This window comes from Pimephales promelas, chromosome 21 (assembly GCF_988280905.1).
Source record: "Pimephales promelas chromosome 21, fPimPro1.hap1.1, whole genome shotgun sequence".
NCBI lineage: Eukaryota > Metazoa > Chordata > Actinopteri > Cypriniformes > Leuciscidae > Pimephales > Pimephales promelas.
In genome coordinates this window covers 25,685,015-25,711,912 of record NC_142789.1, presented here as the reverse complement: position 1 = coordinate 25,711,912, position 26,898 = coordinate 25,685,015, and the positions used below count along the sequence as shown (strand labels likewise).

The window sequence follows — 26,898 nt, the reverse complement described above, 5'->3', positions numbered from 1 at the left end:
TATCTATCTATCTATCTATCTATCTATCTATCTATCTATCTATCTATCTATCTATCTATCTATCTATCTATCTATCTATCCATCTATCCATCCATCCATCCATCCATCCATCCATCCATCCATCTTATTATTTTAGATCATTATAATCAAAATTGTGATTTTCTCATTGACTATCATTTCATGGGTGGCCAAACAGCACAGCGATTCAGGATTTCTATTTCTACTATGACGATCAAATGATTATGAAATACAAATTATACACTAATTTTATATAAAACTCATAGACATGATTGAAATTATGGCTCAAACTAGATATGAGAGACAATTCTCTGGTCAAGACCCAATTGAGAGATGCTAAAATCACCTCCCTATTCTCATCTTATTTTCCACTGCCATTCCACTCACAGTCACACACACACACCGTTTCCGCTCACGGCACAATAAACACATGTCAGTAATAATCACACTCTCTTAATCCCACTAGACCATTATTCCATCCGACACTTTAATCTGAGAACGATAGAATTAGATCTAAATATACTCCATTTAAATCTAGGGTTGAATTCAGAGCCACAGGCATCTGAGAGGCGGTTTTCTAGGCAAGTGATTTCAGATTTTCAATAGTTGGTCATTGGATGTTATTGCTGGTTGCATAGTTTGTTCCTATTAAAAAATAACCTACAGATACATTTCACAAAACACGGCCAGGTCTTATTTCATGCCCATGGAAAAAAGAAGAAGTTGTATTTAGTGCTTAGAAAATTTTATTTTTAGGCTCACTTAGAATCTTGTATTGCAGAAATGATTCATTCATTAGATTCTTGTTAGGCCAACACAGTCATTATGTATTAAAATATCAGTAAAATAAAGTTTACAAATATTTATGTAATAAAATATTTGTAAATTTTATTTGTAAAATAAAATTTGTAAAAAAAAATATTTTTGCAATTGTTTTTGTAATAAAATCATCATAAAGGGAATAATAATACACACTACAATTATGTGTATAAATAATTTTAATTAATATTTTTCACATTAGTATGGAGAATCAGCATTGAGTGCTTAATTGTAATTGCAAAATCTTAATTTTAAAGTTTTTTCTTTTTGACAGATTTTGTGAAACCCACCAATATTTCTTGGGTGATATCATGACAACAATGAGAAAAATACTGGACTCTGTTACTAGGACAAGTAAAACATGAACGTGATTTCCTGAGTCACTCTCCAGTGTGGCACACAGACCAGAAGGAATGAAATAAAGTGTGGAGTTCCTCCTGCTGAGGAAAGATCAGTTTAATCACAGCTGAGCTCTGACAGACGGCGAAACCCAAAACCCCCAGAAGCGCACAGGTGAGAGTCCAGAAGGGAGGCCACGGTAAACTCAACATCACTCTTCCTATGAGAGCTAAAAGTGTGCACTGCTGCCGCCCCAAGAATTCAGAGTATTCGGCCTCCCTGAGATTCCCCCGTGTCAACGGATCAGATGAGAGAAGAGGAATTATGGGGAAAGACAAAGAGAGAGTGAGAGGACAGAAAGAATGAAAACGAAAGAGAAACCAAGGCAAAATGTGTGAGAAAATATACAGTCAAGTCAGATATACATATACAAGTGCTAATGTAGTCAGATGGTCATTATCGCAAAATGAACAAGATTTGTATCACGCTGAAAGGGTTTATTTGGTGATAATAACCAGTTGACTGTACATGATCCCTACTAACCAAATAAAGAAAACGGATTCAAATATGAAATACTGACCAACATGAAAAATTGATTTGAGTTGAAATCCTTTTATAATGTGAAAAACTAAATACAGGATATTTAAACTAGCACAGCTGTGTAGAAACTGGTTGCCATTTTTTTTACAGCAGTATGTAGTGACTGACCAATCAAAATCAAGTAGGCCAATTCTAAAGAGCCATTTTGTAGTGAACAAACAGTCACCTAAAGTTCCTGTGACCTCAAATGAATAAACACTTCATTAAGTGAGAATCCATATGGAGTACGACACACTTCATCCTCACCAGGTGTCCACATAAACATCAATCTCCAGCATCTGCAGGAAGACCAGCAGTAAATCCCATGGAACGCACAAACAGACAGACACACACACATGTCCCAAAATGAGAAATGAGGACCACCTATGCGAGTTCTGATATGCAGATGCACTAAACCCGTATGACCTAAACCAATATCCTTTTTAAACTAAAGGAATACCATGACAAATTATTTTAAGAAACACTCTTTGAGTGGACAAGCTTTATTTTAAGACTAAGATATTTTTGAAAGAATTAAAACATTTGGGGCAAAGGTTAAAAAAAAAAATGCCCGGGTCATATTTCACCCAAAAATCAAAAGAACAAACAGAATAAGTCAATGTTTTCAGCATTACAAAAATTAAGAATTTTGCATTGCAGCAATGACGAATTATTGTAAATGTAATTAAAATGGCAGTTAAAATAAAGGTTAGTAAAATGTTTTACTTAAAATATTAAAATGGTAATAAAGCAAAAAAAAATATTTTATTTATTTTCATTAAATAAAATAAGCATCAAGGCAATACCACAAATATTTAAATGATACTTTGCAATTTAAATGAATAAATGATTAAATAATATTCCCTTTGCATTACAGCACTGAGAATAGGTGCTTATTTGTCATTCTAAAAATAATATTATTATAATATTATTAGAGATTTGATGCCTTTGGCAGAGAGATTCATCACATCGCAGGCTCAGAAGCCTTTCCCTCTATACAGTCACACTGAACCGGCTGACCTGGAACTCGTGTGAAAGGGCGTGATAATCCGCTGACCTCACTCTGAGCGCTTGCAGTGCATGCTCCGGTTTGAGAGGGGTTTTTTTAGGTCCAGCTGCTGCCCGTGTCCTGATGAGATGCAAACGGCCTGCATTATGATGCAGCTACACGGATTAGAGCAGAGGTTTGTGGGAAAGAATCAAGACATCATCATATCACTCCAGATTAATGAACCATGTCGGCCTGTGCAGTCAAATATACTGAATGTGGGTCAATGGTGTTGAGCAACCAAAATTACTGGTCATATTCCCCTGTTTTAGAGCGGTTCTGTGCATGTCATCAGAATCTGATCTGTGCATGAAGTGGCTCAAAGCAATTGTTCTGTTTAATCTGTGGCAGAATCAATATATTTTGAGTAGGACTGAGTGATATGCTATTACAGCATGTGTATTATATGCATATAGTAACACTGTAATGCAGTGTTGTAGTACTCGAGACTCGGACTCGGTCTCGAGACCATATTTTAATGGTCTTGGTCTTGTCATGGACTCGTGTCCATTTGGACTCGGAATTGACTCGTACTTGAACATTTTTTTTTTAGGACTCGGAATTATTCCCGAGTCCACTCGAGTTCAATTAAAAATATTTTTCATGATTATTAATGTATGTTAATAAAATATTTCTTTAAATTGATTGACACGCCCAGTGATTGGTGATTTTCTAGTGCGCAACTGCGCATGACAAATTGTAATAAAATTACTTTTAACATCACCTACTATGTGGCCTTTTTACCCTAAACTGATCATATTTTTAAACTCCAAGTAAATTCATTAAAAAAAAAAAAAAAAGGATTTCTCTAAGTAAATAAAAGTAAATTAGGTAATCAACCCTCACTGGTCTTGGTCTCGACTCGGACTCGACCGTCTCTGGTCTTGGACTCGACTCGGACTCGACTCTCTATGGACTCGGTCTTGACTCGGACTCGACTCTCTCTGGTCTCGGTGTCGACTCGGACTCGAGTGAGGTGGTCTCGACTACAACACTGCTGTAATGCATGATAAATAGCACAGAATGACTTTCCATGACAGTAAATCAGTTTTGAATGAGTTTGAACTGATTCATGGAAATTTATTGATTTAAAAATACATACCAGTACTCTAGTGTCATTTTTTGCTACTTGCATTTTAAAAAAACCTATTAAAACATCTTAGCAAGACAAGGAAGAATGTACACGCCCTATATAAAAAGCCACATATAAAGCACATTAACAACAATATTGCTTATCTTTATAAAAAAAAAGATAGAAAATAGTTCTTAAAAGTGCCCTTTCTGTGATTGCAAGGACTGGTAGGGGCCAGTAAGTCTGCACTCCTTATCTTTACCCAGAGCAGCTATTTTAATACAGGACTATGACCTGGCCCATTTGTGCGTAGAGGGCAGGAACACCCTCACAGGGTTAACGGTCTCACAGTCTCGAATGCCAAAGGCCCTCAAAGTGAATTGGAGCCTCCAGTGTCGCAAGACAGTGTTTTCCTGAAATCCGAACAGCCTCTGAGGAAATGGCTTAGATGGAAAGAAAGAGAAAAAGAGCTAGAAAATAAGAAAGACGGACTCTTCCAAATGGATCTTTTCCCTTTTTCATTCATCTGTCTATTCATCCTTATCAGATCTCCTCTTGAGATCCTCATGTGGTCGCAATGCCAGGTTTGAATGATCATTACCCCTCTCAAATACAATGCGTCCAGTGTTCCTCCTATAAAAGCGGATCCTTAAAGGCCTGGAGAACAAATCACTCTCGACTGACTTCATTTCAAATGACCTGATTTTACATGACAGCACAGAACTGTTTATAGAGATCGGATGACATCAGACATATTAGAGGAAGATCACGGAGCGCTAAAATAAAGAAGAAGGCTCAGAAGTGCAGCTACAGAAATGAAGTCCCATCGTTTAATTAAAAGAGCCAATGAGTTTCTGATAATAATAATAATAATGATGTGCATTAGCTGGAAAAACACCTATTTTTTATTATATTTTTTAGATATCTGCTGGTAAAAATAACTATTCCCACTAGACCTGTCCATAAGCAGTTCTGTTTTCATCATATAAGCGCTGTTTCCTCTGCTGGCGGACACTTAATCTTAGCACACTAATTATGGTGAATTATGGCTATATTTGTTATTGTTGTATTGGGTGTAATAGTCAATGAGACATGTAATGTACACCACCACTTTGGCCAAAACCGACACCTCAAAGTAGTTATTTTACGAAATTAAAAATGACATTTTGTGGGCAACTATGAATGCCACATGTTTGGCAAAATAGTTAACCACATGAGTAAAAAAAAAAAGCTGAGACTGTTATGGGGCTCCCTGGTTTTGTCCAGTTCCCAAGGTTCAATTCTGATAAAAATGCAGGTCACTTAAAAGCTGAGATGTTACTTGAAGAACAAAAAAATAAAATAACTAACTTCTACATATGTCCACTTGTATTTTTAAATGTAGAAAGTATGTGTAAATTATGAATTAGTAAAGTCTCAAAGACACTCAAAGACAATGACAATGATCCATGCTGCTTAACTTTCAAATTTATAGAATATTTCTGAACATTTGCATGGGGGATTTCTAAGCCCCTTTTGCTGATCTGAAAACAGTGTTACTGCTTTTGTCACAATATCAACTAGAATATTGGTAAACCGCCCTGAGATCAGTGTAAAATTTATATTCATTGAAATAATCTGGAATGCAAAAACAATGACCAAATAACCACCCCTTATTTATAAATAGGTAACTCCGCCCCCACACTCACAACACTGGAGGAGAGCCACCAAAAAATTTTCTGATTGGCTGAAAAATTGGTGGATTTTTTCTCATTGGCTTTACCCTTGCTTTAAAATATAACAAACCTGGCATAAACTGAGATCTACGCAAGCACGAGAGAAGCGCTCTTCAATCTTCACATTCCTCAATTGTTTAGAGTCATTGATTGTACCCAATTTATTTTCACTGACTGTGAGATAGACCTATTTTAACTTTTGATTCGTAAAATGTTCTACTATAAAAGTTTGCTATATTCTATTTAAAGGGATACTCCACTTTTTATGGGAAATAGGCTCATTTTACCACTCCCCCAGATTTAAACAGTTGGGTTTTACCGTTTTCGAATGTATTCAGCTGATTTTTTGATATTTCTGGTCTCATTGACTTCCATAGTATATTTTTTTCCTACTATGGAAGTCAATGAGACCAGAAAATTTCTGGTTACTGATATTCTTCTAAATATCAGAAAATCGGCTGAATGGATTTGAAAACGGTAAAACTCTGGGGGAGTGGTAAAATGAGCCTATTTCCAAAAAAAAAGTGGAGTATCCCTTTAAAATGTAGGCTACTTATACATACTTATGTTTTGCTTTCGCTAAATGTACCTTTGCGCCACCTGGTGGTCATTTCGCAAACGACTTTGAAAAGCGACCGGTTTATTTTTGCCGGAGGTGGATTTGCCGCGGCAGTTGTCGTAATAGGCATTCTGGTTGTCCACCTACTGTATTCTATCTGCTACCCTTTAAAATTCAATAAAAAGGAATCCAGAAATGATCACAGTACTGTGAACTGACCCAATCTACACTTGCAACCTGGGTCAAATTATTCTTCTTAAACTGGCTATGCAGAAAAAAATATCAGCAGAAAGCCTACTATGATTTTGTCCCAATGTCACCTGTACAATACCAGTCAAACTGAAACATACATGTCATTAAAAGCTTTGAAGTCAACTTTGAACTTTGAACGGTTGAATTCTCCTCCAAGCACGAGAACCTCAACATTTTAGGACATCACTCTTTACACTTATCCAGAGCCACGTTTACTCACTCTAATCAGTCCCAGACACTTTTAGAAAAGCAGCAATACTGACATCAGATTAGCAAGTTAAGCCAACACTAGCCAAAGCACCCAGTGGGATGTGTGTGCGTCCGTATAGTTGAAGGGGTCAGAACCCCCTGGAGGGAGGCTGGCGACACAGACTCCTACGGCTCTAAATCAATTGTGCATGCTGGGTCACCTTTCAACATTGGGGACAAGACACGGAATTAAATCACACATTCAAACAGCGTCAGTTTACATCAAATGAGCTGTTGGCTCAAAAATGTACTCGAAAACAGGCATCTGGATCCAGCCAACGGTTTGATTAATCATCACCGAATCAGTGTCATCTCACTTACCATGACAATCCATTTCTACACAGACCAAACAGGATTGGGTTGCTCCTAAATCTGATATGGAAAAGGTACCACATCTGCCACTGGTTTAAAAACCCTCACCGTTGGTATCACGGGAGATTTTCCCGAGGGAAACAACCTTGATGAAGTTCAACGCAAGGGGGAAGGAAGTTGCAAAGCTCAAAGAACAATTAAGATGTTTTTGATTTACTCTCCGAGTGGGGTGGAACCGCTTTACTAGGAAAGTGAGCAGCTCTCGTGTGAGGGGGTCGCAACTCTTGACCCCTAAAGTGGGTCGACAGAGCAATTTGATTTAAGGCATCATCATAGACAGTCTGACATTCTACTCACAGAGAAACAAAAACGAAATTCATGAAGCTTAAACGTGCTCAGCTTGGCATGGTCACGGAGTTCCTGATAATAATAGCACTGTAAAGTGGAAAACCTGATAACGCATCTAAGAGCGGTCGACGTATTGACACAGCTAACTTAAACACTGACGGGTTGGGTTTTAGATCTTCAAAGCTTTAAGAAACTACTCAAGGAAAGTTTTAGAGAAACGCTTCAATGATCATATAATGCACACAAACTGAACTCGAGTGAGAAGGGAGGTTTAGAAATCTAAAAATGGGCATGGGTTAGACGACAATTAGCACATTCCTGTGCTTGCTGTGAGGTGTTATGTGGTGAAAACAGTAGGCCTGCAGTTTGGGGTGGACTGCAGGTGCTGTCTGATGATGAGGTTTGCAGTTGCTCTCCAAAACCAATTAAAAGCGCTAAATGCGAGTTTGGCTCGACTGCAGGATCCAAATAATGCAGCCAGGTAAGCAACGAATCAGCTTTTTCTCAAGAGAACTCGCAAAATGACAAATTCTTGTCCCTTTCAACCGTAACCACATTAGATCCTGTTGGTTTTACACATCATGGAGCTAAAAGACTGGCATGTAAGGGTGCAGGGTTCTAGCATAGAAAAAACGATTCCTGAGGGACCTATATTTGAAATCTTTCAAAAATGACTGGATCTACAAACATGCTCAGTGGAGTGTTAAATCCATCTTGATTAAAGCGGGGGGAAAGCCTTGAATAACGAACTGTGCCGGGCGGCTTTCATAATTAAGTCTACCAGCACATTCTGGTCTGGGAAACAGAGAGTTTGGCAAACAGGGGAATTGCGTAGTCCCTCTCAAACGGCTAATCGCAGCACTGATCTCCAGCAGTGCAGACCTGGGGCATATTGATGTGCATGGCTGATCTAGACAATTTAACTCTACAAGATGCTTTTAAAACCCCAGACACAGCCTGGCCAATTGAACTCTTAAAAATAAAGCTTCTTTAATGCTTTTTGCAACACATTAGAATCAATCAAAACTGACTTTAGCTGGACAATTACTTTATTCTAGAGTTGCTGTAAAGCCAAAACAGTCTCTGTTACTTTAATTTGCTGCTTTGAAGCGATCTATATATTTTTTTTTTTTTTTTTTTATTATTATATTTATTGTACATTTTCAATTTTTCAGACAAATAGACAATACAATCACAGGACAGAACCAAACAAACAAAAAAAAAAAAAAAAAAAAACCTCCTTCAGTTAGATTCAAATGGGCAGAAGATCACATCAATGGGCACAGGCAAGGAAGGTCAAAACAGATGTTTGCCTAGTGAGACATTATAAACCAGGTGAAATTGCTCAACTTGACCACATGAGATATACATAAGTATCTTAACGTTAAAGACAGAGGTCGACAGAAATAACAATGAAATCCTAAAAAAATAAATAAAAATAAAAATGAACACAGAAACATTAAGCTTTGACATTGCTGATTTTTAACAAGTGATTGAAAAGAGGCCTCCAAGAGGCTTCAAATTTCTCGATATTTCCGGAAATAGTATATCTGAGTCTTTCCACGTGCAAAGTGGAGGAAAGTTCTGACAACCAAAACTTAAATAGAGGCTTCGAGTTTTTCTTCCACATGCAGAGTATAGATTTTTTAGCAATCATCAAACCATACTGTATGGGCAGTCGGATAACATTATTAAGGCGCAACAAAGAGGCCGACCAGCCAAGAATGGCAGTCGCAGGATCCAAGGGAAGCTCACAAGCATAAACTTCAGAAAGAAACTGAAAAACTTCTGACCAAAATTCACCCAGTTTTGGGCATCCCCAGAAAAGATGACCAAGAGAGCCCTCCGCAAACTCACACTTATTGCAGAGAGGGGAGATAGTAGGATAGAAAGAGTTAAGTTTAACTCTTGAGTAATGTAATCTGTGCAACACCTTATACTGAATAAGTTGGTGCCTGGCATTAATAGAGCAGGTGTATATATTTTTAAGACATTTTTCCCAGTCCTCTTCTGTGAGCTGAACATCTAGTTCCTCTTCCCAAAGACTTTTCTGGTGAATAGTGGAAAAATCTAACTGACTAGTGAAGAAATCAACAAATTTTGTAACTAACTTTGGGGTGTTGGGAGCGGAAGTAAGCAATTTATCGATCTATATTGTTAAAAGCGCTTTATAAATGAAGGTGACTTGACATTAGGTTCAGCAAGAAATCATTTTCATTGGATAAGGTTACAGAGTTCGCTATATGGATTTTTGGGTTAAAAAGTTCTTAAATGTTCCTTAAAGAACCTTTCAGTGAAGTGTGAAGAAAAAGATTTTATACAATCAAAAGAACCTTTGTTCTGTATGTTAAAGGTTCTTCATGGTACTACAGATGCCAATAAAGAAGCTCTATTTTAAAGAGCTTACATTGTTTTATTGTACATTGTAGGTTTTCTTCACTGAGGGCATCAGGCTGTAGAAACCTTTTAAGCAACTTTATTTGTAGGAATAAGCGTGAATCTGTGAGAGAGTTCAGGCCCTGAGCTACAATAGGCTCATCTGCCATCATTTCATCACTAACTTCTCACATCTCCTGTTTTTCATCTGCCATTGATTATTTCAGAAATGTGCTTAAAAACATACTACCGAGACGGCATGTTTCGGCTTTCTGTAAATTTCTCTGACCTGTGTTGAAGTTTCGGAATGATTGTTTCTTCAACTCTCGTTTGTGTCTTTAATTACTCTGACACCGAATAAAAGTGGACGCAGCTGGCTGGGAGAAAAAGATGTTTGATGGGAAAGCCATTAGGAACTCATTCGGCGTGCGGTTAGACCGGAGAATCCGTCTACGCTGTGAATTACCCGCCGAACCTAAAAACATTTATCAACTCATCAAATTCAGTCATGAAAACCAGAGGGTAGCATGTGAAAAAAAAGCATACTCCAGAACGTTCACACGGTGGTTCCTCCAAACCACAGGCCACACAACTGGAGCTGCAATCCCTAAAAGAAAACCAGAAGCAAATCAAGAGAAAGCCAAACAGCAAACTTACCTTTGAAGGACAAGAAGACACGGGGGGCGCTCTGAGGTTCGCTGTCCAAACCCAACGTCAGGACAGACAGAGCCAGGAGAACCTGGACTGACCAAGGACTGCCCAACAGCATGGTGCATCCGTTGAAGTCAGAAAGACACAATTGCAGAGGCCACTGGCGAAAGAAAACACATGATTGAAAATTATATGACTTTACTGCTTTCCAAAGGTAAAGCATGGCTCAAACAGAATAATACTAAGTTAATTTCTTTGGGTTACAGACTGTAGGGTGAATTCGACATTTGCCACACTTTTGCAAATGTGATTTATTCCCTAAACACTCGCGCAAAAAACAAAAACAAAAAACAGTGCTGTTCTGTATTCAAATTAAGTCACTGTCGTTCTCCAAAGCACAAACACACCTCGTTTCAATGTAAATTAGGTTAATTACACTCTAAAAATGCTGGGTTGTTTTAACCCAACTTTGGGTTAAATATGGACAAACCCACATTTTGGGTTAAAATGTAATTAAAAATTTAACCCAATGGCTGGGTTTGTCCATATTTGACCCCAAGTTGGGTAAAAACAAACCCAGCAAATTTTAGAGTGTATAATTTGGCCTTATTCACAAAACTCACAGATATCTTTTAGTTATAGATGCACAAAGAAACTTTTTTAAAGAAATATTTGTGTACATTTTATATTGATGATCACATCAGCCATAATTTATCAAATGAAGAACAAAAGATGAAGAAAAATATGCAATGAATTTTCCCTATGCATTCTCTAAATGTCTAAGAAAAAGCCAAAGTTCAATCTGAAATCTTGTTCGCATGTACCAGATGTATTCCAGATACTTTTAAAGTTCCAGTTTTACCACTGGGCTCCCTGCTTTATCAGGCCCTCCACAATAAACATTTCACCAAAAAATAAGGGTTTGGTTACATTTGTTTGAAACATACAGCAAAGGGATATTCCCCAAGGGAGAATGTTGACAAACCCCACTGCCGCCCGCCACACAGTCCATCTCTTTCACATGGGCAGGAACAAGGCTGCCACCCATAGAGGGACTGCACTCATGTTGCTTGGTGGTGGCGTGACATAACCTTAAAAACTTGAATCTGTTCGGATATCTGACTCAAAGAGACCGTTCCCAAACCCACATAGTACTGACATCAAATCACAACTGTATATGCGTCATATTTTTTTCTTTTTTTTTTAAGAAGGAGCAAACATCTCAGAACAGAGAAAGTAGTTCTGGCGGAAGACGATCTGTCCAAAAAGCGCTGCCCGGCCGCAGAGCGTTTATGAGTGGAAGCAGCTGTTTAAACCTCAGCTATTTGCAGGCAATTTGTTAACTGTCCGGCTGTTTATCTAAATTCTCTGCCTCTTTACCTCACACAAGCCAGTGAAATTAAACAACAATTATATGAACACAAGTGCACACAGACACAGTTGGAGGCAAGCAATTATGGATACAATCTCACAAATACAGCGAAAGAATGAATCAATACATAAACCCCAAAATATATGGCTTTTTTAAGAACAGGCAAAATATTATGTGAAAAAATGTGGGATAGCGAGAAACAATCAGGTTTACTTTTTTTTTTCCCAATCAATTTGTTCTAATCTTAAAATGCCACTTAAAGACGACTCTTATCAATTTCTTTAAATTATATATTTAAAAAAAAAGGATAAGCGTTATTTATTTATTAACTACCACATTAACATATATGAACTGATTTCATCAATTCTGATGATAAATTTAAAAATTAACATCTAGATTAAATAACAATATGAATAGAATGGTCTCTTCTGCTAGTTATAACTCAACAAAGTCAGATTTGGCTTGTAAATTCAGCCTTCCTGGTACACATTGAAAGTTGTCAACATTTGTAAGGACTTTTGTAAATGACTGGTCTCACTTATTTTTATGCAACTCTTGCTTTCTGCATATTACCCCATTTGGCACTAGAATATCTATATTTACGGAGTTTGTTTAATGCTAGTTTGTGAAATTGTTAGTGTTTGTTTTGTACATGCACTCTGGCCCCTGGAGATATTGTGTTTTGTTTCTTTTTCCTGCCACCCAGCAGAGAAAGGAAAATAAACTACTTTGACTCGGTCTTAAATGCCTATTGTGCTGTTATATATACAGGAGCTCTCAGTGTATGGTTAACTTATTTTAGAAAAACACTGGGAAACAGCAGGAAAGGAGATGCAAAGCAAAGCAATTCCGTCTCGCAGTGAAAAGTAATAAGTGACAATAAGAAGATTTAAGGTTATTTAGTGTTCATGCTGCCATATGAATGTGTGTGAGTACAACTTCAGAGGCAGAGCATGTGTTATTCTTAATCTAACCAGCATTGACATGAAATTTCAAGCAGTTTCTGCAGTGCTTTGGCATGACATTTTGCAATTCATCTGAAACTACTTCTATATGTGTTTAGGACCATATGTGGAATATTTGTACTTTTTAATCACCAATGGATACGTTGGTGGATACATTACATAATTTAAATAAATAAATAAATAAGAGGAAATATTTCTGCCAACACTGACTGATATTGGAAAATAAATATTATAAGATACCATTTTATATAGGAGTCTGCATTCATTTAATTCATTGCAAAGTCAACTGAGATTAAAAGATGCATTTAGAAATTAAATCCAAACGTTAAAATGTGACTGAAATAGTACGATGATAGTGCTGAGAAAATGAAAACAAAAGAAACTGTTTACCTGCTTTCTCCAAACTGTCCAAAAGCAACTTTGAACTTAACTCAAAGAGTGAATCCAGTAAATGCCTGAGTTCTTCTGTACGTTCGTGTGTTTATGTCCCAGGTCCTGCAGGTATAATGAGGTAACAGTCCTTATCTCTCTGAACACCTGAGCGCGGTGTGCTTCTTCTCTATTATAGTGTTCATTTGGCACAGTTGTTATAAAATCCCGTTTGATATCGCGCTTAGAATCGTTAAAGAAGCGTAAAAACCACCTGACAGCTCCGAGAACAGCTTCAGCGCTGTGGCTGTCAGTCAGAATATCTCCAAACACAAGCGCACTCCTACCCGCACTCATTCGCTCGCCTCAAATGCTGCCCAAACAGCTTGGCAGGTGGATGCAGTATCGCTCATTTGCATACGACACACCCACGGGGCGGGGTTTACCTTGGAGCTACGCCCCTTCAGTGCGAGTCGCTGTGATTATCTTCAACTCCCTGTACTGTCAAAGCGATAACATTCATGTTTCATTAGGTGGAGTAAACTCAGTAACTTAGAAATTAAGCGCAATTACTGTGTGGAGTTACTGTGTTTTTTTACATTGCAGTTAGTAGGCTATGGTGTAGGCAACATGTAGTTCATAATAATACTTTTAAATGACAATTTTTTTTAATAATAATTCTCCAAACTTTGATATAGCCTACTGTTTGCTGTTGAATAACACAATAAAACTACACTAGCATACATTTAAACAAAAGTCAACTAAAGGTTGAATTATGTTCTGAAAGACGAAGTATTTTTAATAATAGGCATTAATACTGTACATTTTTATCACAACATTTTCTGGCCAAAACAGTGATTTTAGATTTTTGTATGTTAGATGTTGCTTTCATTAATCATTTTGTGTTAAAGTTTTGTGAAAAGCTTTTAATAGGCCATTTATTTAAAAACAAAAATAGTGAACTTACCCCTTTACTGCAGTATTAAGTTTAGCAGCAATATTAAGTTGTAATGTGTTTACTAACAGAAATTGACTTAAAAATGATTGTAAAATTGACTTTTATTTTTAATTGTGACTTTTAATAATTGAAAATGATTGTGTTATATAGAGAAACAGGCACCAGTAGAGTGTGATAACTAGCCAACAGCCTCTATTATTTATCCATCTATGTAATATTTATCCATCTATCGATTTAGCTATGACACATGACCTTAAAAAGACACACATATTAAGGCCTGTGAGCGAGAGCAGTAGAAATTTCTTATGGCCAAAATATGTTATTTGTTTACATATTAAAGGTCAGAAAATATGTTTTAACTTCAGTGTTATCCCTTGAGGAACAGCAGCAGAGAAAACCTTAGTAACTAGTGTAGTAAATAGTAACTTCAAAAGCTTTGTAGCTTGAGTTTGTGACACTGGAATCATCATTACCAGTTTTGCTGCTTCTTTCAAACAGGTCTTCGCTTTGAAACTCATAATAAGCAATAAGATGCAATTAAAGTTACAGAGCCTCAGGCTTGATTTATCTATGACCGTTTGCACAGCGCATACACACACACATACAGTATTCAAGTCCCTTCAGCTCAGCCCGTAAGCAGAAACATTCTTGTATTGGGGAGTAAATGCTTTTGCGTGTTAATACATGACTCAGGGTTTTAGATAAAAGGCATACCAATGCTTAAAGGTTGAAAAACTACCCGATTTACAGAATAAGCATGCAACTCTTCTTCTTTCTCAGAGCAGCTCGTAGAGAGACAGGAATGAGGTTCTACTCTCTTTGATGCAAGACATGCAGTGATATAGCCTAACAACATTCATCTTTGGGAAATTATCATGTTTGTCTCCTTCAATTAAGGTGATATGAGCATGGTGCCATTAAAGCATTCACAATGCTTGATATAGAGAGTGTTGTCCCTATATGTGGAATGCTGGGAAATCAGGACAGATATTCTGGTATGTATCTCTCTTACAACATGATGAAGTTAGAAGTTAGAAGATAATTGAAATGCACATGATGACAGTCAAAGCAGAGCATTCAATACAAATTATGCAAATATTGGTTGATTTTTGTTTGTTTTTGAGATGAGTTTTGTCATATAACTACATTTACAGTACAATGTTTTTGAAAGAAGACTTGCTCATCAAGACATTTATTTGATCACAAATACAGTAATACAGTCATTTTGTGGAATATAATTATTATTTAAAATGGCTGTTTTCATCATCATCACTCAATCTTCAGTGTCACATGATCCTTCAGAAATCATTCTATGCTGATCTGGTGCTCAAGAAACATGTCATTTTAATAATTTTAATTGTGCAAAATGATGCCACAGCATAGTCAATTTACTCTTCATTCTGATATACGGCATGCATATATATACATATAAAATGCTGTTAATTTAAATCAGTTTTGGGTCAAATATGGACAAACCCAAACGTTGGATTAAAAATGCAATTTAAAAATGTAACCCATTGGCTGGGTTTTTCCATTTATGACCCAACAGTGGGTTATATGGGAAAAAATTCACATTACGGTCACAATGCAGCCATGCCGGTGAGATTGGGCTCGGGCTAGAAATGTTGAATGGACAGAAACAGAGAATGAAGGGGGAATCTGTCCTTTCAGCACCGTCGAACCATTCCCCCTCCCTCCTCTCTCGCACTGACCTGCAATAAAACTGTTTTCAAAGACAACTTGGCAGAGGTCAAATGGAAGATGTCTGTAAATGAAAGCAGACTGACTTTGTCTCCCTCCAGGCGAACTCTGACAACTTGGACAACTTATCTTTTCAGAGCGGGGCTTCTGGAGGAGGCAGGTCTACACAACTGTCTCAGAACCCTTCACCCCATCCTTTATGTGGAAATAAAAGGCATTTCAGATGTCAAGACTGGATGTGGAGTCTGAGTGAGCCTGTGAACTTGTTTCCACCATGCTATTGTGTTTTATCCGGTTTGCTGTATTGACATCGGATCTTCCCTTGAGGGCTGGTCCACTAATATGGCTGCAGAAATATTGGTTGAATGTTTCAGTGGGATGACATGACTAGCTCATGCTGAGGCACCTCGTACTACAGAAATAATAGACTTGCGTTCCTGTGGTGCTGTAAAGCCCTGAGGCTTCGGGTGTTATTGTACCTGTGCGTATCTGTGAACTGAGGGTGATAATGAAGGGTCCCGATACTTTAGTCACAAGTGCTCACACTGTGATTACCTCAGGGGTCAATAACCTGACACCTTTTCCCACAGCGGAGGTGTGTGTGTGTGTGTGTAGAAAGCTGGTCCCTTTAGTTCTGTGCTTTTGTGCTGATAGAGTTTACACTCTAAAAATTGCTGGGTTGTTTTAACCCAACTTTGGGTCAAATATGGACGAACACAGCCACTGGGTTAAATTTTTTAATTACATTTTTTAACATTTGGGTTTGTCCATATTTGACCCAAAGTTGGGTTAAAACAACCCAACATTAGAAGAAATCTGAGGAAACTTCTTTTTTTTTTTCTTAAACTAAACACTAGTTCATAAATATTAAAAATGGTTTATTCTTTTATTCTAAAACATGTAAATATATAAAAAAATCATTTAATAATTTCTTCAAATTATACACTCTAAAAAATGCTGGGTTGTTTTAACCCAATTTTGGGTAAAATATGGACAAGCCCAGCCATTGGGTTACATTTTTAAATTACATTTTTAACCCAATGGCTGGGTTTCTCCATATTTGACCCAAAATTGGGTTAAAACAACCCAGCATTTTTTAGAGTGTAAGAATTAACATTAAATATTTAGCATTTTTAAATTCATTTTATTTAAATTGTATTCATTTTAATTGAATATACACTTTTGACAAGTCAATAGTAGTGTATAATGTATATTCCAAGGCAAAATTGACAAAAATTTCCCTTATCTCTCATATTTGTGATGATTATTCAACACAGTCTCATGAAAGTGCGTATCTACACCACGAATGTCATTTCTCGTGCCATTTACATGCAAAAAATGTTTTTTTTTGTTTTGTTTTTTTTGCATGCACATGCTACGCACTTAAAACACCTTGGGTAGCTTTGGGGGGAAGGGATGGGGAGTTTGTGCGTATTACACGCCATAACGTGCGTATCATATGCACGCGAAAACTGCATATCATATAGACGCAAAAACTATTTTTGAATTTGGTCCTGACAGAAACACGTATACTGACATGTTTCAAGAAACTGGAGCAAACAGCTTCATTTTCTCTGAAGAAGTCCTACACTGTGCTCTTGACAAACAGACAAAAGATCTCTATTCCTGTCCAGCCTGATAATACCTTGTGCTTCCCTTTCCTAAAGTACTGTAAAAAGCAACGATTGTTCCTTGAACCATTCGGTGGGGTCTGTCTCAACGCTAATGGTCCCGATTAGTCTCCCTCAGGTGCTAGGAGATTTGGAAGCCATCCTTTACTCTTTCTCAATTCGCGGAGGTCTAAAAGTCACTCTTGTCTCAGTGCTTAAGAGGTTCTGTTGAATAGGGCTCTATTTGTACTCAATCAAAGAAGACATATCATATCAGCCATTTGAATCACTCAGGAGGCATTAGCCCTGTTAGCGCTTGTAAACAAACACCCGTCTCAGGGATTTTCTCTGGGGAATACCTGTTTTCTGAAGACTCAAAACCAAACTCGGTCACCCACAGCAGTTCCCTTATTTTCACGAGGAAGAAAACACAGTGCCAGATCATGAAAGCTCTCTTGGTTTCTCAACGTAAAGTTTTTGGGTCAATGCTAACACGTTATCTATGTACTCATAAGAATGAATACGGCTGATAAGAACAGCCTTTGTTTCTGTGAGTCAGAAAAGCTGCTGAGAAACTGATGTTAAAACTATTTATAATCTTGGAGACTAAAACAATAGAGTGGTGATGAACAAATATTATAACATCCTGTACTTCATCAGCATGAAAAGAATAGTTAGCGTAAAATGTAATGTTTCATCATCATTTGCTCGCTGTCACTCATGCCATTCACTAAAATAAAATATTTATAATATCATATCATATTAAATGTAATATTATTTGCATCCCACCAAGGAACACAAGATGTTTTCCTGAATGTACAGGACTCCAGGCTCTATTTCCATACAACGAAAACGTCCGTCCGTCCATCCGTCTGTCTGTCCATACGTCCGTCCATCCATCCATCCGTCCGTCTGTCCATCCATCCATCCATCCATCCATCCGTCCGTCCATACGTCCATCCATCCGTCCGTCCATCCGTCCATCCATCCGTCCATCTGTCCCTCCATCCATCCATCCATCCGTCCATCCATCCATCCATCTGTCTGTCCGTCCATCCGTTCATCCATCCGTCCGTCCCTCCGTCCGTCTGTCCATCCATCCATCCGTCCGTCCACCCGTCCGACTGTCCCTCCATCCATCCATCTGTCCGTCCGTCCATCCATCCATCCATCCATAACGTTTGCAAACTTTCAAGTGAACATTCAAAGTTTGTTAAAAATTAGTCGAATTATTCTATTATTTTATTATTATTCGAATTATTATTCTGTCTTATTCAAATTGCAATTTTGCAACCTGTTTTCAAATTCAATTTAAATCTATAAATCATCATTTATTGGAGGAGGATAACCCCTTGAGATGGAACATCTCATTTTCGAGGGGGTCCTCAAGATAACACCAAACACTTACAGACATACTAAAGCTCTTCCACACAACCAACACCCCAAACTGTCCCAACTCTGTCCAAAGCATATCACATAAACAATATACTATGACATTAAGATAGCCTATATTACAGGAGAAAACCATAATTGACGAAACCACAAAAACAAACAAATATAACCTACATATACATACAAATACAAAAATACATACCTATGCACACAAACATGCATGCATGCATGCACTGCCTACATACATACCACATACCTACATATACATGTACACATCCCCGCACACATGCTCTCATGCACATATATTTCTAAGGGCATTAATGAAAAAAATAAGAAGAAGAAAAAAGTGCATTAGTGAAGGAAAAAACAAAAAATAAATAAATAAATAAAGCAAATTAAAACACAGCTCATATACTAGGAAAACGTAATGCAATATAAATAAATGTAATGCAAGTAATTCTCAGATCAATTCTGAATGGCGCATCATCCTGATGACAAGCTCCAACAGTATGGACAAGAATGAACAAAACTACAGTGTAAGTATTCTCCAGTGATGGACACACACTCAAGAACTTATACGTACAACACACACACACTCAAAGAGTACGACAGATTAAATGTTTGAATTAATGAGAGAACATGTAGTAATCTCACAGCCTCAATAGGAACCTTAAGCTGTGACAAGATATGACATGAAAAAGGCCTCCTGACAACCCAGCGGTAGAGCTGATGTCCCGTCTCTCTCATTAGCATATATATGAGAAAAGTTCCCTGCCTCACCTTGAGCATTCACAGGTCTTCATCTCCGCTCAAATAACTCAAAGCAGAGTTTAGACATCTTTCCCAAAGTTCTGATTTTTTTTTTTGTCTCATTTTCTTTCTGCAGCTGTGAAAACACGTTTTATATGAGAATCGTGGACAGTCAAACTCTTTGTCAACTTTCAAAATAAGAAGTAAAGGTTTATTGAGGCCGTTCTACTTTGGCAGAATGAAATATTATGAGTCACCATCACCGAGGTCCTGTATACAGGGCGAGGACATAAAATGTGTTGGACCTGCAAGAGAGGAAACATTTATGTTTCAGCTGTTTGTCATTTGTATATAATGTACTTGGCTGAAGCTTATTTAAATCAAGAAATATCCATCTCTCATTAGCTTGTCCTGTTCTTAAGTCTGAGCTCAGTGGATTTATTTGCGCTATTGATTGGTTTGTCGATTTTTGGTATTCACATCAAATTCTCTGAAGCATTTTAGCCATTGTGATAATAATAATCAACATTATTGAAATATTATTAGGGGCCAAGCACCGATGGTGGAAAGGCGCCTTGTGTATTCGTTTTCTTCCTCCACTCGTGAAGTCTCTGGCAGCCCATAGAACCGCTTGGGGGAAAATAATGAAATTTGGCACACAGATATAAGACAGATATTTTGGAGTCTCTTACTCAATCCCTCTAGCGCCACCAACTGTCCAAATCTGCATTCATGATTGTGTTAATTACTTTTGAACTGTAAGGGCTAGAAGTATGTTTTTCTGAAGCATATTTTACAGATTATTTATCTGTGGCAGATTTTCCTTTACTGAAAGATTGACCTGGTTCCTTTCGGTTTTCTTTCAGACCATCCAATTAGCATCTACCTGTATATTCACCCCAATAACACAAGCATATAAAGTACTTCTGATCAAGAACACAATGAACAATGTGGGGATAAAACCAGCAAGGTTAAGGTTTTACTTAATTCACACCGCACCGACAGACACAGACACGACGGCGGGTTTTGTCGGATCAGTGTGTTACTCCTGATGGAGTCTGTTGGCATCTGTAGGAGCTTGTTTTCGCCCAATTAGAATTGGCGTGCTGAAATCTGGTTACTGTCGCCATTGGTCCGCGTCTGTCGGAATTGGCCTTTAAATACTATGCCACACATTTTTATTGAATAACTGGATAGAATTTAAGAGCTTGTATTTTGACTGACAATTGTGCCAAATAATGGGAAGCTACAGTATATAAAAAGGATCAAGTAGTCTTGGATGGCTCTTTCACTTTACTTACACTTTTTTACCCAAAAAGTTGAATCCGCTCTCCACAGACCAAGCTCTAGAGAGCGCTGGAACAGAGCCACCTCCAAGTGTGTGTGTGTGCTAGTTCACTCACTCACAGATCCAAATGTAAAACAAGACTTTCATCCTCCACCATGTTTAAAAATGCCTTTAAAAAATACACCTTAATTAAATAAAAACCACAAACCAGAGTTCTCTGGTGCACTACTAATTCAACAGTTCTTTGTAATTTCAGACCAGTCCAGACTTCACCCTGGCTCGTTCTATGGGAACACACACTGAGGTGTGAGGTGAGTTGGGTTGGAGGAGGGTATGAAAAGTTCAAACACTGATTTAATTCATTGCAACTGGAACAACCTTGACAAACAGAGGCAAATGCATGTGTAAATCATAGGAGGGTTATGTTATGATTCATTTATGCGTCAGGGTTTGGGTTCGGTCCAAGGGAGGCACAGGTTTGGTTTGTGGGCACATGCTATGACCACTGAACTAAAAACACGTTCGGACATCTCACCGTTGACCATGGCTGTTTAAATGAGTTTGAAGAATGATGAAGTGAGTGAAGGTGCAGAAGTGAGATGAAATGCTAGTCATTTTGAGTGGATGATTTTGGCTAGCGTTATTACAAAATGTCAAATGACAAGATTGAATGCACAAGTTTTAATGTATTTAAAGTTTATACAACTTTGTCAAGTAACCATGAATGAAAATCAAATGTAAAACAAACCAAGCATTTTTGTAAGCAATGCTTAAAATACACAGAGTAATTCCTATCAAAACACTTTCAGGCTTCAGTTCAAGTGTTTATATCAATTAAGCCATGCGGAAAAGGGTAACCAGGTTGGGCTTGTTAATCCAAAATGGATCCAAAGCTCAGAAACATACATACAGTCCTTGTGAAGTAACCTAAGGTCGTGCTCAAGAGCACAATATTGATTGATGAATCAACTCTTGGGGGATATGAATCTACAACAATGAAACCTTTTGATCCTCAAAATCGTTGACGAACAGGCTATGACACCAAGAAAATGTAGATTTAAGGTGGAGAAGGGATGCTGGATGAATTCATGGAAGGATTGAGGTATACATATTATTTTCTTTATGACCGTTGCCATAATAAGCATCAATATACTCCTCCCAAACTCATGAGGAGAATGATCCATTCCCTGATTTTAAGTTGTGACAATCTCATCAGAGAGATCTTTAAAATGGCGGGGGATGCAGTATCGTGCAGTGACATGCTAAACAATGTAATTGGTCATCTTTATCCTTGTTTAATCTGTATCTCCGCCATCTACAAAGTAAACAAACGGTGATCAACCACTACAGAAGTGTCATGCCATGAGGGTCAAATCAAATCGTACTTGATCCTGATAAAGCTTGCAATTATAGAGTCAGCAATCATCGTAAGCAAGAAAAATCAGAGAACATTAAAAGGTAAAAGAGTTGAACATGCTTAGCCAGATCAAGAGGATGTGGTGAAATAAATGTGTGTGGTCTCATTACATACATTTGCAAGAAAAAGGATGTATTTAGCTGAAATAAAATTAAGTAGAAAAAAAAAATAATAATAAAATGAAAATGAAAAAATTATAAATAAATTAAATTAAAAATATAAAATAATGAAAAAATATAAATAAAATATATATTAAATTAATAAATAAATATATAAAATACATTTCATTAAAATAATAAAATAAAATAAAATCTGTTTGTCGTTCTTGCTCACATCAAGCTCAAAGAGGAAGTGGAATACTGTCTATTGTGCTGCAACCTTGGCGGGCACAGTGTGTGCCTATACTTCCTAAGGACACAGTGTGTGTGGCAAGCCCTGGTAGGGAGGAAAGACTATTTCAGAGTTTGTGCTTTTTTTGTAGTTCATCTCAATGGCATTTCAGCTGGTGGCCTCCCTTCCTGCTACCAGAAACCAACATCAAAGGCAAAGTTCTTGTCTGTGTCAGTGCTAATACAAGTAACAAAACCTTGCCAATCTCAATTAAGCATAATGACTAGCACTTTTGCCATGGGCAAAACCCCCCAGCATAACTGCCATTGTAAAAATCATATAAATACTCCATTATAAAGAACCGCAAACAATGAAGCAGGCAGACAACATTGAATGTGTTTGCAGAATACAAAAAGAGATTTCTATAGAAACCTTTGACTGATAGACAGCCTAAACGGCTTGTTACATTGCATAATTAAGCATGCACAATTAGAAGAGTCTGAATGAAGAAATGAAAACAATGATCTCACTGTTGTGAAATTGTCTTATCTACGCCAGATAGAGTACAAAAATAAGCCCTTCTGTGATTTTTTGGTCATTGAAATGCGTTGACATCAGGTTTGTTAATGCAAAATTAAGTTTATTAGAAAATGGACTAATTGGAAACTATAAAGCAGGAGTTGTCTTAAACTTGGATTTTATGCTATTGTGACAGACTAAGTGGATCTCTCTCTCGCTCCTCTAATGGCACCACCTCACACCCGGGCGGTACACCCCAGAATACAAAGACTTGGACTATGTTGGGGAGAAAACCCAAAATCCTGCAAGCAATACAATCTCCATAACAGAGCTGTTTCACATGAAGCATTAAGGCAAGCCACAGAGGAGAAAAAAAAACATGAAACAGAAAAACACAGTATGTTAAATGCAATCATTACTGTCTTGGGTTTCAGTGCTAAAAGAGCATTGCATGTGTATCTTACAACCTCAAAATTATGCTATGTGTTTCAATTATGCATTTGGCAGGCATTTTTATCCCAACCTGCTCATTGAAAATAAGTGACTCTACCTACGTTTTTGCAAAACACCAAAAACACACCCATCACTGCAGTTTCCAGCTCAAATGAACATTATTGCCAGTTAAACACCTTGTATTCCTTTTCACACAAATGATGACTATGGGAGTAGATTACTTGCACAATGCAAAGTTTTGATTTCAAAACACTTTTACCATAGTGCTTGATTTATAAACTACTACATGTTCACGTTTACATCACATACTTGGTAGCTCACATGGTACAACATTGCACTTGTGAGGCATCATGCACCGGTAAAACACGTCTCACAATCAAGAGCTCGAAGATTTGCAGTAGCATTTCACTATGATAATTTTATTTCACTATAAGTCAGGTTTAGGGTAGAGTTTAGTATAGGTGGTACATTATTTTATAAAAATGATAATTAGACAATCCCCTTTGGTGCAATCTCATAAATGTGCCAGAACTTAAATGTTAGTCATGATGATATTTAATGGTGTTGTTAATAATACTGGGGGTAATACTTAACTGATGCTTTAGCCAAAGAAAGAAGAAGAAAGCAGCCTACAAAACATCATTCTTCCACTTTAATCAGATGCCAATGTCCCTTTAAGGCGAGGGAGTTCACTCAGCGGCCATCTTGGCAGCGTCCCCAGGCTGCTATTTAGTCATGTAAGTACACCTCCTATCTACTTCAATGAAGAAAGACTGAACTATCCAAGACTGTTGGATAAGCTTACCTTTCAATAACATGTCAGATCACCAATATAATCCGACAACTGGCATAATAAAAGTAGCTTTTTAGCTCAATTTTTTTTCAATTCTTTTTAGCTCAAGTCGGTTTTTGGTTAAATGATTGAAATTAGGTCTGTGGTGAATCCAAGCTCAAGCTATTTTTTACGTTTTATTCTACGATACAAAAAATACATTAGTAATAGCCTCTTTTGATTTTTCTTGTCTTGTAAAAGGCGGTTGCTAACAATTTTACAAAATGGGACTACAGAGGTTATCGAAGACATGAAATGTCATCAGTCGAACGGGTAAACTCATCTACTCACTAGTCCACTTTTGCAGCCACATTGGGTTTATAAATTGCACCCTTGCAAACAATTTCTCAAACTTTCAGGAGAAATGTATTTAAACAATGACTGAAAGAGATGTTGAGGCTTAAGGATGGTGACGTATGCGACTGTGGCGCAGTTCGTTTATAGCCTACGTTTAGCTTTCGACTTCTGCCGATTGTATTGAATTGTACGTTTACGCGGCAACAATGCACTAAAAACAGAAAGGTTTTTTCCTTTGCATTTTTGGCGTGTACGACAACGTTGTCAAAATGAAGCCCGTTTACACACGAAAACTATTAAAAACATTGCAATGATGCCAGGCCAGTAGTTGGCCAGTAGTTCAACAATAAAAAAATATTGTTGGTTTACCTTAAAACATGAAGTAACCTGGCTGCCTTAAAATTTTAAGTTCATTGAAATGGAAAAATTGAGTTATTTCAATGGAGATTGATTTAATCATCAGAAACTCAAAATATTATGTTATCTGAACTACATAAATAATTTACGTTGATTTGACAAAAGATAAAATGTTGTGATTACAAATCATGAACATATTTTTTTTACAGCACATATAGACTGAACGCGTAATATGTATGCGTCACGTCACGTTTTTGAAGTTTACATGGAGACAATAACGATATTGTTTTCAAAAATGTGCACATTGAAACTCGCTGAAACTCAAAAGTTTCAGCCCGTTCTCATCCCAAGGCGTCATATACTGACGCTTTTGAAAATGCATATACATCCAACGCACATGGCACACTTTAGCATCAATATGAGACGCAGATATATATGGGCCAGAAGGCGCCTCCTAGTGGTCTAACCCTAAACCTACCCCAGACCTAAACCTACCCATAACCGAAGCGTGTTATATTGACGCTAAAGGGTGCCATGTGCATACGCATTGTCAAAAGCATCACTATATGACGCCCTAGGATGAGAATGTGTTAAAAGTTTGCATTTTCAGGCCTCGAAAACACCATTGTCATGTAAATGAACGGCCAAAGGGCATAAAATGTTTTCCGTTTTTAGTTTAAAGCGGTGTTGTGTATACGGCCCCTGGATGAAGGTGCCTCTTTGGTCTAGTGTGAATGGAAAGCTCAGGCCTTTGGCAGTCAGGAGCCAGGAGGATTAGGCGTGTTGGAAATGCTTTTGTTACCGAGGCACTGTGGCTGTTGACTTAGGCACTTCTGCCTGGTTTCCTCGGGTTGGTTGCATCAGATCAGTAAATGTCCGCAAGAGCCGCTTTATTGTTGTCGATGGCACTAATGGTTGATGATGTTGACGCACAGTGACACGTTAATTGTAGTTTGAGGTACTTTTTTTTGTCTCTCCCTTTCTGGCCGCAGGATGGGAACAAGGGTCCCTCAGTTGCCAGGTGGGATGTGATGATGTCACATTGTGCTTTTACACTTACATTTACCTCACGACTCCAATACACACTGGTCTTAAACCTGGACACACATATGACATCAGAGCAGGAAACATTAACTTTTTTACAATGGCTTCCTGAAACCACCCAGTTCCCTTAAAAATGCTTGGTCAGATCCACATTCACGCAACTCCCCTGCTTTGTCACCTCCTGTGACGCTGGTACACACTTCATGTTGGTAATGACATCATATAGTTTAACATCCATTTTGCAAGCTGCGATTTTATTTATAAATCAAATGTATGATTTGATCTTAAATGCAATGGATCTGATCCTAGTTAAAAGAACAAACTGTATTTATAAAGAAAAAACAAAATGTCAAGTTGAAAGTTGAGTTAGTGAGTGAATCAGTGAGTCAGTTTTAGGATCAGTTCTTTTGAGTCATTCTTATGACCATGTCATATCAGTCTTAAATTTTACATGAGAAGTGTGTTTAATAAAATAAAACATATTTTATTAAAATATCTTTTAATTTTTTTTTTAAAAAAAGTGTTGTTTTTTTTGCAGAAGTCTGAAAGAGGACATTTATCCAAGTTACAACATTTAATTGTAATCTTTACAATATTTTGTTCTGTGAAATTACAGGAAATCCCTAAAATTACAGGAAATTCCTGGCTACTGAGTTGCCTTAAATATAACAATTTGCTGTAATATTTACTGTATTCTATCCTGTGAAATTACAGGAAAGTACAGTACCTTGTTGTAGTTATTTTACAATAGCAGTCCTGTATACTGTTTACAGTAAGTTCACGGCAACTATTAGCCAGGAATTTCCTGTAAAATTACAAGAAATTTCTAACAGGATCTGAGCTAAATGATTTGTTCACGAAAACCTATCATGGCTGGACTTGGAATATAGATGTTTAGGTTGTTTTA

The 26,898-nt window shown here is 37.4% G+C and overlaps 1 protein-coding gene across 3 annotated transcripts in view; it reads right to left on the bottom strand.

The window, feature by feature from the left end:
• sema3fb (sema domain, immunoglobulin domain (Ig), short basic domain, secreted, (semaphorin) 3Fb) overlaps positions 1–26,898 on the bottom strand; it is a 171,993-nt gene that overhangs the window by 87,277 nt on the left and 57,818 nt on the right. For 2 of the 3 annotated variants that reach the window (XM_089124802.1, XM_089124804.1), the window contains exon 3: positions 10,344–10,497. In XM_089124802.1, the coding sequence (XP_088980928.1) occupies positions 10,344–10,455 (112 nt within the window). In that variant the 5' untranslated portion in view covers positions 10,456–10,497. Of the gene's footprint in view, positions 1–10,343; positions 10,498–13,064; positions 13,407–26,898 lie in introns of those variants that run through there. The other variant, XM_089124803.1, reaches the window with a different exon arrangement.